Genomic DNA, 14,157 nt, shown 5'->3' with positions numbered 1-14,157 from the left:
TGTATTGAGAAGATGTTTTCCAAGTCTTATGAAACCCTTACTGTACGTGTCAGTTGTCTTTATTAGCCTGCACGTCAGTCTTTGGAGTGTGCAGTTTTAACTGCCAGCTCTGCCTTAATCCTGAAAATGTTAATGAGAATTATGATGATAAATCTTACATTTGATTCAAAAAAGGGATCTTGTTAGCTCAGTGTTTTAATTTGAATAATATGCCGTGTTAATTGGAATGCTGTAGTTTTTGACAGAAAGACTGCTTATATCTGTTTGATTTAGAACTGGGGCAAAATAAGCTTTTCTGCTTCTAATTGCCCAAGTCATTTGAATCTTGGTGAGTTGCAGACAAAGAACATGCCTCAAATTAATGTTATTATGGAAAAAGACGCAAGTTATAGTGACAACTACCAGTTTATTTTGAAATCAACAATGTTGCATTTAGTGTTGTTTTTATAGGATAAATCTGTATTAGAGTCTCTAAATGTTATAAATGAGAAATCTGATTGTTTGGAAAGCTCTTGGCCAATTCTGTTTATAATATTGATTAGTTCCCAAGACAAGTCACTGGCCACACTCTTGATGAGGATGTTGAAAACCAAGACATGTTTTTTTGACTAGTTAAATGGAAAAGAATAGAAAGCTGTCTGGTTGTCAGAGAAAATGCAAATGTCTCTGTTAATAGGTATGTCTCAGTTAATGGGTTTAGTCATCAAACTCTTCAGAAATGGATCACTAACACTAAAAATATATTTTGTTGTCAACTTCTCAAGAATTTTCTTTCTGTCTTTTTTCTTCTTTTTTCTTTCCCCCTTCAGTTCTCTCCCCTCTTGGTTTCCCCTCCTCACTTCCCCCCTTTCCTTTTTTTTTTCTTTTTTTTTTCTTTAGATTGGAGCCTTTTTAAAGAGGAAGTTAGTGAAAGTAGAAAGCTCAGGCTTTGCTATTGTATCTACCAAACAAGTCAAAGACAGATCTTGACCAGTTTTCTGCTCATTTACATCTTATTTAGCAAAGGAAAGGATTAAAATCAGGAACTTTTCTGAAATCAATTACTCCTCTGTTTTTTGGTCCCTGTTCACTTGTTCCCAGAAAAACTTTGATTTCACGAAGGGAGCAGACAGTGGTTTTGCATTCTCCTCCCTCATTCCTGTTTCCCAGTAATCTTGCAGTTCTTTCTAATTATGTGATCAAAATGCAGGTTTCAGCTTGCTTGCCATTCCTGTCGCCTGCCATGCAGGCAGGCTCTCTTTGAATGCAGGCACCCAAAGTGCGTGACATTAAATTTATGCATTTCTATCATATTACAGACTTGTTTCTCACCTGATGGTGTGACTGAGAAGGGAGAGAAGTGATGGCGGTGGATTGGCCTTCAAGTGTGCATTAAGGCCTGGGCAGTCTACTTCTGCTGAAACACTGAGCTGCTTTGATTTAGGAGTTCCATGATATGCTCTCTTAGTTCTCACAATAACTCTGAAACAGTACTGCTGACTGGAGGGATTAGTAATCATAATGCATAGCATCTTACAGTTTTTAATGAATTCTACATAAGTGCTTCACAACTTTTGCCAGACAACTTTTGGATGTTTAGAATCAAGAAATATGTTGGTCTGCCTTCTTTTGATGTAACCGAGTGAAACATACATTTACATACAGAATTAAAAATGTATTTACTGTTAACGCAGCCACAAAGCACGACATCACAATTTTTTTTAAGATTACGTGTCTGAACTACCTTCAGTCCTAACTTCATGTCGTCTATATTTTGCTGATGGTTGGTACCATACACCTCTGCAACAAGAGCTTAGAAGTAAATATTTTTTTCTTTTCTAGAACATTACAGTTTGGGAATGTGGTGAAGGAGACAGTTTTGTCGTTTGTTTGTTTGTTTTATTTGCTTTACGTCTTGTCTCTTGATAATAAATATGATGCCCTGAAGCCTTTTAGAAATCCAGAATATTTTTGTGGTTGATTTCTCTGATGTTTTCTGAGAAGTCATTAGATTTTTGCTCTTAAAGCATAAACGAAACAGTTTAATTTTACATTTCTTTCAGATTTTGTATTTCTAGATAAATACTTAATTACCAGAGAAGGTATCAGGGATATCCAGCATTGAATTACATCATCTACCACCTACTTGCACTATGGTGTTTTCTGTTCAAAGCTTACAGAGAGCATTGAAAATATTAATTATATCTTCTATGCTGTTTTGAGTCTCTGTGTATGTCAGGGAATGTAGTAGATGTTTTAAGTCACCAGTTAATTAACCTAGACCAAGAGACCTGAACAGCAGCCTATTTTAATTGCAGAATGGCATATTTTAACCATGGGGAGCTTTGAGGGGATTCTCTGTGTTTCCCTAAAAATATTTACAAGGGTAAACAGATTTCTACATAAGCCTGGGAGGGAAGGTTTCTCTTTCTTAGCTTTCTCCATGGACTCTTTAAAGTTAGTTCACTGACAGCAACAGGTGGAAGGCCACTGACCTTAACAGATCTGAAAAGGCACAGCAGGAAGATGATCAATCAGATCATTATACAACAAGCTTGAGTCTGTTTCTAGTATTTTAATTTTTGCCAAGCCAGTTATCCTTAGTTCTGCTCATGTTCGGGATGCTAATACCCTGTTTATATTCATCATGCTACCCCTAAACCTCCTAAATAAACGAAAATAATCTGAGAAATAAATCAGGTTTTGCTTCACTTTCCTTAGTTGGAACTGTTAAACCGTTTTGTATCGCTCTGAACTGTGAATGAGAGAGAAAAATTCTTGCCACTGTGTTTTCTGGGCACAAGATCATGCAAATGCAGATGGTATTTGAGGAGGAGAACATTGTTTTAATTGCTATAGTATTTAGAGTTGTTTACTGCTTTTTTTCTCTTCTCTCCTCAAAAATCTAACCCCTTTAAGTTGAAGACACAAATTTCTCATCTACTCATATGTGGATGTGACAGTTAATTTAAGGACTTGTAGTGGAGGGTGAGAACTGATAATTCTGTATTCAGATCCTCACTCCCATTCCCCATGAAGTATTTTAGCTGTTAGTCCAGTTAGAAAACAGTGATGATGCATGTTTCAAAATCAACATATTGATAAATTAACCTGTGGTATTTATGTTGTCACAGCTCTTTAATGTTGAAAGGTGTTGAGCCACAAAGTACCTGTGAATTGGAGGTGGATGCAGTAGCTGCTGACATTTTAAATCAACTGGATATTGAAGGTGAAGTGTCAATAACTTTCATGTAAAATGTCTTAGGACAGGGACTATATTGTTTTTTTCTAAGGCTCATCTTAGTTAAACCATAATCCAGATTTCAGGGTTAGTGAATTGTTGATCTACAAATTTATGAAGTTTAGGAAAAGGTAAAAATTGAACGAACTCTGGAAGAAAACAGATTATAAGAATAGCTTATTGTCAGAGCAATAGAAAGAGATTTTTGTTAATGCATAACAAGGTTTCTGACCTACAAGGAGAGTAGCTGAAATATCAACATCAAGTATCTATGTATACATACATACATCTATACATACATATGCATACATGATGAGAAGACCAGTAAAAGCCAAAGATCTAGAAAACAAAGAGGAGATCTAGAAAACAAAGTTATACCTTAATTTTTCATAACACTGAATCCTAGAGTGAGGAAAGAATTTCAATTAAAAAAATAACAGGTTAGAATGGCAAAAGAGATGAAGAAGAGTGTCAGAATCTGACTGGGGGGAAGAATGCTTTTTGTCACATTGACAGACTTCCCCTCTTGTATTATTGTGTATTTCAGCCCAAATTGGCAGGAACCCTGGTTTGCAAGCTATATGGGAAGATGAAAAGCAGCGACGGAGACAGAAATGTGAATCTTCTCAGATTAAGACACCTGAGTCACAAGGTAAATAACTAAATAAATAATTGCGCAGCTGCTTATCAAAAATTTCGAACAAGAAGCAAGAGACAAAACTTAAATCAGTATGTCAAGTTGGAGGGCTTTTTATATGTATTGGTTTTTTTCACTTCCAAGCCCACTATGTGTATTCTATGTGTATTTAAAGCAAGATACATAACATCATCTAAAAACAGCTAGCTAGATTCAGCTGGCTGCAAAGCATTCTAGGCAGAATGAATGATAATGGCAGTTAAGATTGCATGCTTTATGATGGAAAACATTTAAATGTCTAAATGTTGCCAAAATTAAATCTCTTATCCTGAAGCTTTCCATGGTGGTTTATGTACAAGGGCAGTTCCTTTTAATCTCTCTGGAATTACAGCCAAGGTGATGTTAGATGAAAATTCTAAAAGGATAGACAAATATCTTTATTTATATGTAAAATTCATTGCACAGGGAACACTGTGCTCTGCAAATTAATTGCATAATGAACAGAGCTATTCTCTGTAGAACCTGGGCCATGTTTCATTTAAAGTATGAATGATATTTGGCAAGTAAGCCAGAGGATTGCAAGAAGGAAAGAGGCAGGTTCCTGGCTAAGGCAGACTGCTTTCTGACTGTGGTTTTTGTTTCTGTGTAATGTTATTTATGTTATGCATAAACCAGACTTTTCAAAATTGTTCACTGATTGTTCTTTTCCTTGATGCGCACCTTGATGTAATTGCAACATGATTTGTAAATACTGTTGATACTCACAGTTGCAAATGAGATCAATGGGAGTATGTGAAGTGTTTTACAGTGTTCAAATACACTTGAAAAATCAGTGCTCAAATTTGGCACTTAAGATTGGCGGACACTTCAACTTTGAGCCATTTCCTAATAGAATAAGTAATTTTAACCACTCTCTGTGTTGAGAGGTCAAAGTAATAACAAGAATAACTTTTTTTTTTTAATTTATTTTAAAGACCGTGGATTTGTGCCAGCAACAGAGAGCGAAAAGTTTTTTCAGAAGAGGCTCAAAGAAATCCTCAAGCAAAATGACTTCTCTGTGTAAGTGCTTAACTATTTGCCATAAAGTGTAGTATTCTGTGCAAACCTTAAATATGCATTTAAAAATTGGTTTTCAATTAACTAGAACGTTGTCAGGATCAGTGGACTACAGTAATGGATCAGAGGAGTTCTCTGCTGAGCTAACACTACATTCTGGGGTACTTTCTCCTGAAGCCTTTCAGTGCACGCCAGCTAATATGGTAGAAGTGCATAAAGATAAAAAGATGAACAAAGGTGAGTATTTTTAATAGCATAATTGTTCAGGCATAAATCTATGTCATGCTTTGGCTGTTTGTACTATTAGCAGAAGTAAGCCAAGGAAGATCTGATTGTCAGTTATGAAAAAATGATGAGTAGCTTTGCTTTTATTTTCATCATTGTTAGTGTAAGCCTTTTTAAAATTGCCATAGCACATGATGGAAACATACTTGAATACTAAAATCCATTTTAAAGTGGCTATCTTTCATAACATATTGATGTCTGTGACTCTTGGAAGTTTTATCCTTTCACTTTTTGTTCTTCTTTTAAAGAATCCAATAGGATGCATACTGATAAAGAAGAGGAAGCACTTATTAATGAAGAAGCAATTTTAAACATTGTGGAGAATAGTCAGAGCTTTCAGCCTTTGTCTCAAAGACTGAATCAGACTACAGTTTTTAGTGAGTATGACTGAAATGTCTTTTCTTCCAGGCTATTTTATTGTTTCACAGTCTTTGTTGTGTTCATGCACTGCACACACCCAAAAAAACCACCTTATATTTTCTAAAAATGTCACCAGGACAGTGCATTTGTAGAGGCTACTGTGCTTTACTGGTTCCCTAAGCCTGTCCTCTTGCCAGATCAGCTCAGTGCAATCTCTCATGGGTATTGCTCTTCCTTGTGCTCCTAGGGTTATAGGACTAAAACTATCAGAATAAAGAGAATTTCGACTGTCTATGTATGATATTGTTGCAGTTGCTGCATCTTTCTTACAGTTATGATACAGAACATGCTCATGGGCTATCTTTAGAAGCTCAACTGTCTGGATATACTGAGGGACAGTAGGCCGTTAATGAGTGGCAAGTTGCAGCAGAGCATTTCTCAAAGTTTATGGATACAAAAGAATGGTCGAAGGCGAAGAAACAATAAGTGAAACATTAAAGAAGGGGAGAAAAAAAATGGCCATGAACAAGTGTGGATGGCAGGAGGGGCAAGCAACAATAAAGTCAGCACAACAAAGGAACTTGTGTGAAAAGCTCCTTCACATAGAAATAGTTCAAATTCTCTAGAGGAGATGAAAAGTGCTTAGTTCATGCTATGTCTGTAGACATTCTTATGTACGTACAAGGTATAATGTTAATATGCACTGAAGTTGATACTATAAGGTGCAGGCAGGGAGAAAGTATCTAAAACCCATAGCCTCCAGTGCTTTTGATACATATATGGTGTGAATATGTGCTTGGGCACCAAGATACGATAGGGGCAACAATATGCGTCTATGGGTAATACAATATACAACAATGTACAGTCTTCTGGACATAGGAGGACTGGATGCAGTGAGATTAAGAGTATTTTTCAGTGATGCTTTATTTTGCAGAAAGTAGGCAACATTTTGATTATGGAAGTTTTATAGACAAGGATTTGGATTTATTGAGAGAACTATTAATATAATTAAAGAAGTTATGTGGGAGCTGGCAAACATGAGCATTGTTTTTTTGGGGTTTTGTGTTGGTGGTTTTTTTTTGTGAGTGAGAAGGTTGTGCTGAGAGGATGAGAAATGGCTAAAATAATGTGTAGGGTATGTCTTATGGCTGTGCGTCTGTATTGCTCAAACAAAAAGGAATGTTGAAAGGGTCTGTTTTTTTCCAGTGGCTAGGGAATCAAATGGAAGTCTTATTACTTTCTTTGTTTTGTTCTTATCATGGGGCTACTAATTGCTGGTGTCTTGTGTGACCATGGATAACATGGTGCATCTTTGGGTCTCTTATGCTCTTTGATAGCATGGACTGGTCTTTATTATGCCTTTGTAGAGTCATAGTATTCACAAGGGCAATGAAGTGCACTACTACTGCTGCTGCTGTGAAGTACGCAACAAGGTTTATATTAATGGGAAGTAAAGGTTGGAGTTTAATGATGAACCTTACAAAGGGCAAAGGAGCCAATAACAGAACGTATAGCTGAAACTGGGATAATCCAGAACTCTGGCAGAGGGGATGGTTTCCATTTTAAATTGTTGCATGGTATCTTGTGAAGCCTTTGTAAAATATGGAAAATGCCTTCCTCCCCAATGTTGAGACCTATTTTATATGATTCTCAGGATCATTGTAAATCATATGGTATTTCCTGAGGAAGGAAAAAGTAGAGATTATAGTTCTTCAGCCAGAGGAGAAGGAGAGAGAAGTAACAAAGATGCCTGGTAGAATGGAGATGAGAAATTGGTTATGAGGTCAGATGAAAGGTAAGCAGGAGGAGAGTGAGAAAAAAATTGTGACTTGGTAGGATGTTTAAGAAATAAAAATAAAGAATGAGAAGGTAAGTGCATGAGTTAGTGTAAGCTTGGGTCAAAAAAAGGAAAATAAAAAATAAAATTTAAGGGAGGAGTGAAATCAGGTAAATTTTCAGTGTTTAGAGGAACCTAGGAAGAAAATAGGTTATAGCGAAAAGGGAGATGAAGTTAAGCATTATTGTAAAGGACAAAAGGAAAAAAGTAGTTGGTCAAAATCAGCATCACCTTTCCTGAGATGCAGTGATTGAAAGTGTTCCAAGTGATACAGAGAGAAGTGCCCAACAATGTTAATGCAGCCGTTGGAATGGTGAGGGCAAGAGGAGGCAGTGATGCTTCAGAAGCTGGCACTCATGCTGACATACAAGGGGAGAGTGAGGCTTTACTGAGTGTGAGGAGGTAACAGGAGGGTGGAGAGTGAGAGAAATACTTCTGTTGAATCTGCTACAAACAGAAGAGGAGAGCAGAAATTTAAAAAAAAAAAAACAACAAAGGTTGTCAAGATTCTACACCTATAAAATTTAACAAATCATAAAACTTGAAAAAATAAAGTATGAAAAGAGCTTTTTCTGCGGCCTGCCTTGCTTTAGTCAGTAACAAACTAGTAGATTTAAAAATGTTGAGGGGTTTTGTTGTTGTTTTGTTTGTTTGGATTTGGTTTTTTACTGGTAGATTATAATAAGTCATTTACAAGTAGAACAAAATATAGATTCTACTTGTATGGGCTTTTTCTGCAGTGGACAGTAGTGCTGATGAGGCCATGATTGAGCTGTTGGCTGGATTGGAGAATGATGGATATCAGATGGGACAACACAAAACACTCTCTCACCATCGTTCTCTTGGAAGCTGTCGAAATTCTCAGAACAGTGATGATGAAGAAAATGAGCCACAGTGCGAGAAAGAAGAAATGGAACTTAGCTTGTTAATGTCCCAAAGGTGGGACAGTAGCATTGAAGAGCCTGGGACAAAGAGAAGGTATATATGTGATTTTCTTTTCTTAATATGTTCTTTTCTGCCAGATTCTTCCTCCCTACCACCCTGTTTTCAAGTGTGCTCTCAGCCCAGTGAGTTATAGAGAGGCCTCTTGACAGCAGATCTTGGGATAGAATGCAGTTGTTCAGATGGTGCTGTGAATTGTCAGTTTTTATATGGAAATAAAGACTAAATGTTTAGGTTTGGCTATGCCTAGGTTTCTAGTTTGCTGTTTGAGGAAAAATTGAGTAGGTTTTTTTGTCCTTTAAGCCCAAATACAAATAAAACCCCCTTTAGTTGTAACCTCCTTTTAAGATTATACCTTGTGTGTAGTACAAATGTTAAGGTGTATTTTGTACATCTCATTTGCCTGTTAATTTACTGAAGAGAATGTTTAAGAAGTATTCTTGTGAAGACTGACCCAGAAGCCTGAGAAAAATACCCATTTGTTTCTATGCTGAAAGCTTAAATGGAAACATGAACATTGCTCATTCTGCTGGACCGCTAAAGGTCAGGAGCTTGGATGTTTTTAAGGCCACGATTCTTGGAACACCTTCTCAGGTTGTAATGACCTTTTGTACAGTCTGCACTGACAGACACTGAAAGAAGCCGTATCCAGTTTCTCTTCACCCCTGCTTTGGGCAGGCCTTCTGGTACTTATAATTCTGTTTGAAAGGTGAGAGAATTCACAGACATAACATTTAGATATTTGGGTTTTTTACATCGGAAATAATAATTATACTATGATTCAGAGAGCAAGAGAGACATAGAAATATTTAATCTTTTCTTTCCTGAAGGCATACAGAAAAGTTGTAACAGAATCAGAACTTAGATCATTAGTCTTCTAGTTCTAGAGGTAATTCATCTCTAAAGCTATTTTGCCTATCTGACCTTTGATTTTCTTGGTTGTTTTTTTTTTTTCCTTCACAGTAGTCTGAAAAGTTGTAATTTCTATCTAAAACACTTAACATTAATCTTCAGTTTAGTGGTAGTTTCTGTGTAAAACCAGCCTGTATCTCACAGAATTTATTAGCCCAGGCACAGATCTGCATAGGCATGACTGTACAGCTTCTGGAGTCAGGTAGGATCTTGAAGCAATTAACTGCTTTTATGCAATACAGAATCCTATTTAAGAACTCATCAGATTTGATGAGCTGGCTCACAGATAACTCACTCACGTATGCCTACGTCTTAATCCCAGACAGAAAGCACCAGGGAGAATGTACATACAAGGTGCCTCTGCAGGGAGTCAGCTGATGTTCAGAGGGAATTACAAGCTTCATTTCAGTATCTCTGCCCGCTGCATGATTCCGCTTATGCAAAAAGAGCCAGTTTGAGTCTGATGATGGATCCAACCTTGTCCTGCTTAGGCTTGTTCTCTCTGTACTTCTTCCTAATGCATCTTATCATACTCATGCTATCACTTTTCTGTTACTGGGTATTCAACAGTCTTCCATAATGAGAAGTAATGACACCCTACTGACTGAATTAAATGGCTTGGGTTTGATTTGTGCTGAACTGGAGAAAAAAGCCCATCAAGACCTGGACTGGTTCACATATGGTGGTATTGTGCTGTGTTACACAATTTTTCCTGAAATCTAAACTAATGGGCTTGAATGCAGAGAGATCCAAGTTTATTAGCTGCAGAAGTCATCTCCAACCTGACTGCGTTTACTAAAGTTGACAAAGGTTTGCTTCATGCACAAGATTATGGCATAATTCTGGTTGGAAGAAACATCTAAATGCTATGTGGTACAGTGCCCTGATCAAAGCAGCTTTGGATAGATCAGTTGCTCAGGGCCTTGTCTGGTCAAAGTTCGAGTATCTCCAAAGACAAGAGATTGCATTGCTTATATGGGCAACATGTGCCAGTGTTTGAAACACCCTCATAAAGAAGAATGTTTCCCTCACACATAACTTTACCTGAGGCAGCCCTGTGCCCATTGCGTTTTTCATATCACTGCACACATCAGAATCTGATTTCATCTTCTATATACCCACCCATTGGATAGGTGACAAGGTTCAAGGGTGGATAAATCATGTTCCCTTAGCCTGTCCTTATGCATCAGGTGCTCCAGCCCCCAGTCACCCTGGTGGCCCTCAGCTGGATTTGCTCCAGTTTGTCAGCATCTGTCTCGTAGTGGGGTGCCCAAAACTGAGCACAGTACTCCAGATGCAGCCTCACAACTACTGAAATTGGCTGCAGCCTTGCAGTCACAGCCCAAGATGCAACTGACCGTTACTACAAAGGTACACTGCACACTCTCAGGTTCGACTGGTTGCCCACCAGCATTTTTGCATCCTTCTCCTTCCTAGCCAGCTCTCTGCCTACCTGTAGCAGTGCATGGGGTTATTTCATCCTATTTGTAGGCCCTTTGGATTTGTCTTTTTTTGAAGTCCAAGAGGTTCCAGTCAACTAATTCCCCAGCCTATTGAGATCCCTTGGAATCGTAGCCCTACTCTCCAGAGTGCTGATTCTCTTCCCAGTTTGATATTCATTTACATATAGAGCTGAATGTCTTTGCACTGTACTTCTCCATGTTTTGGGAACACAGAAGAGGGAAAACTAACCTCACTTAGGTCATGGTCACTGTGTACTCGGCTGAGCTTGTTAGTTAGGTCTCTCTTTCAAGTCATGTTGCTTCCAGACTTGAATTAGTCTGGAAATTATGTAGCTATATATGAGCCTATTGTTCCTGAACTAATAAACATGGCTTGATCTAAATTGGCTCAGTGCTGAGCACGTTCAGATGTCTGTGGTGTTATGATATATGTAATTCATGCTTTGCCTGAACTCCACAGATAAGAGTTCTTCAAAAGTAGACTGTATTTAGGATATTGTGGATTTTTCTTTCTGTAACTTCGAAACCTTTGCATTTATACCTTTTAAGGTACTACGCAATGATGTTTTGATATATCAAGCTACTAGGATATATTATTATCTTAAAAACAAACAAACCCAAAACAACCCCCCGGTCCTCTGCTCCTTATTTTATATCTGGATTTCTCTCTTTTAGCCACAGAATAGCTTATTTCTATGAAGAACTATGTCCATCTCGTGCTTTATTTTAAAGAAGAAATCAAATTCCTACATGCTTCTGGAGTTGTAATACACTGGAGGGTTTGTTTTGGGGGTTTTTCTGTATGTATTTTTTTTCCCCCATTTAAAGCCATACCACCTTAAAACCCTGAAAAATTCATGGAACCTTTTCTTTGTAGATTTACTACTTCCCCCCCACCAGCAGATTTATGACTGTAAAAATGGCAGTGTAGAAGAGTTAACTTAGTAAAAGCAGCTCAAGTATTAGCAACAGCAGTCTCAGGATCTGGAGGGATGGAAACAAATATTGTTTTGGTGGTTGTGCTTTAGTTAAGACTGCCAAGAGAGAGAATTGTTATAACACAGTAAACATTCCTAAAATAAATAAATAAATAAAAGTAAATATCTGTTTGCTAAGAGCTAAACTGAAGTGATTTTGCATAGTTGGTTTAGTCTTCAAATTTCAAGCAATTAAATTTCAGTAAAATTGAAACAAAATTAAGCATCTAAATGCCTTCTGTCTAACTTCTTAAGCTACCGAATACTGCTGGTTTTCTCTGTAGTTTTTAAATGGTTGGCTACCACTGTTGCCTCTTAAAATAGCAACATTGAATAACACTGAGTTGCTCAGTGAGAAATGTAACAAATTTTGGGGTGGTTTTTTTCCCTTTTTTCCCTTTTTTCCCAAATTACACAACCGTATAGCACTACACCCTTTGATTTTGAGGTTCTCTGTGGCTATTGGTATTTTCTAAGAGAAGTATTTTGCATTTAGTTCCTTCATTTTCTTTAGGTCAGCTGGCAAAAATATGCATCGAAGTTCAACAGAAGAGGATTCATCTTCAGAGGAAGAAATGGAGTGGAGTGGTAATATGCTCCTAACTAATCTCTCTATACCTCAGTTAGATGGGACTGCAGATGAAAATGGTGGTAAGTAAATAGAAAAAACAGCTTTGGAAGTTGAATTATTACATGGGTCATAGTTCATTTTCAGATCAATTTGCTGATTCTCAAAAGTGCTACTGTTTTCCATCCTTGTTTCAATTGGAAAGAAATGCTCTCAATGGATTGCAGAAGCAGGCCCTTAACATCTTCCTTATAAACTAACAGTGTTTTAATCTCAGTGCCCTCTACGAATTACCAGAATCTGCTTTTCTGATTGTATTAATGATGAAAAAAAGAGCATTGTTTAATTATTTCTATGGAAAAGATAGTTACCTTGTTGCAAGGGGTATTTTTCTGTTACTATTTATTATGCAAATATGGTGTTAATGATTCTATAGGATCATTCATCCTGCTAGGATTTCATTGTAAATAGTAAATGTATTATTGTGTAAATTTAGATGGTTCTTTGCTTTACAAGTATTTGCCACACATGCTAAAATACAGTGAGTCTTTGTTTGAGCCTGTGTTTCATTCAGCTGTTTGCATGTTCACATCTTGGGACTGCATGAGTTAAAACTATGCAGTGGCAAAGCTGATGCAGAAGAAGCTGCCATTCTAAATCTATACAAATTAAATTAATCTGTAGAGATATCTCTTGCCATCTCTTTATAAACTGCTGTCTTTGATCAAAATAACCTTAGTTAATAGAAAGCACACTTTGAGGTTAGGCAAATATAAAATATTATTTGTTTCATTAGACAATCTACATACTTTCCACATTTATAAAATTCTGTTGAGCAAAACAATATAAAATGTATGGATCTTGTGGGGAAAAATATATATCTTTATCCAGGGTTTCCTCAGTATTAGATTCACTTTTGTTCTTGGTGTAATCAACAGTAATTGTTGTTCTTTGTTTAGACATGTTGTATTAGTCATACTTCAATGCCTTTAAAATTTCAAGTTTGTGGTTAACATCACTTTGTACAGAAGCTTCTTAGTCCGTAGTACAAACTGGTTAATGTAAAATCTTGTTTGTGCTCATGCATGTACCTAATTTCCTATTATTGCATTTGCTCTTCGGGGCAGGAATGTAATCGTTTACAAAATGCCTGTAATAGTTTGTCTCTCAAAGCAACTTGACAAAAATAACAAACATCATCTATTAGTATATAAAGTATGTCTTAAATATATCTATTAGCAATTCTGTGTTAGAGAAAGTGAGCTATATGATCTTATTACGTAGACAGCCACAGCTATTATTTTGTGTTCTGTGTTTAAAGCATAGTTTGCTTTTTCCTTTGCTTTTATAGGTATAGTGGTAGGGTTAATACATGACTTGATGTATCACTAACATGATTTGGTTTGCAAAATATACATAATTTCCTTATTTGCAGTACTTTGTAATCTAATGTGAAAAAGGATGCTTCTGGCTAATGAGACTGTATCTTAAATTATTGTTTAAATTTTATAATATCTTAAGTATATGAAATATCACATGCAGAAGAAGTATGTCAGCTTAGAATTAGTTTATTACTGTGATTTTTTTTTTTTTTACATCGAATTCTTATAGTAAGAGTTGCAGTAAATTCAAAACAGATCTCAGCCCAGTTCCTCTCAATTAGAAAATGCTTATCCTCACATATCTGTATCTATAACATCTGACTGACAGACAAGTATCTTTGCAATTTTTATATCTGAATAGTCAGGTATCTTCCAAGTGTTTGACATTTCACTAAACTCCCATTTTCTTGGTTTTCGGTTAATCATCCTCATTCTTTGTGTAGACTCCTACCTTCAAAGAATCATATGCAGCATCTCTCAGCTGTGTTTTGCAGCTCAGGGACTCTGTGCATACATTA

General features: G+C 36.7%; 1 protein-coding gene across 2 annotated transcripts in view; it reads left to right on the top strand.

The window, feature by feature from the left end:
• Window positions 1-14,157, top strand: part of REV3L (REV3 like, DNA directed polymerase zeta catalytic subunit) — a 123,337-nt gene that overhangs the window by 62,852 nt on the left and 46,328 nt on the right. The window contains exons 6-12 of one of the 2 annotated variants that reach the window (XM_065633062.1): window positions 3,114-3,208; window positions 3,768-3,872; window positions 4,832-4,916; window positions 5,002-5,150; window positions 5,447-5,575; window positions 8,136-8,373; window positions 12,204-12,340. In XM_065633062.1, the coding sequence (XP_065489134.1) occupies window positions 3,114-3,208; window positions 3,768-3,872; window positions 4,832-4,916; window positions 5,002-5,150; window positions 5,447-5,575; window positions 8,136-8,373; window positions 12,204-12,340 (938 nt within the window). Of the gene's footprint in view, window positions 1-3,113; window positions 3,209-3,767; window positions 3,873-4,831; window positions 4,917-5,001; window positions 5,151-5,446; window positions 5,576-8,135; window positions 8,374-12,203; window positions 12,341-14,157 lie in introns of those variants that run through there. The other variant, XM_065633063.1, reaches the window with a different exon arrangement.

Source organism: Caloenas nicobarica, chromosome 3, assembly GCF_036013445.1.
Source record: "Caloenas nicobarica isolate bCalNic1 chromosome 3, bCalNic1.hap1, whole genome shotgun sequence".
NCBI classification, from domain to species: domain Eukaryota; kingdom Metazoa; phylum Chordata; class Aves; order Columbiformes; family Columbidae; genus Caloenas; species Caloenas nicobarica.
The sequence above is the reverse complement of the archived record's forward strand: the minus strand, read 5'-3'. Positions and strand labels throughout refer to the sequence as shown.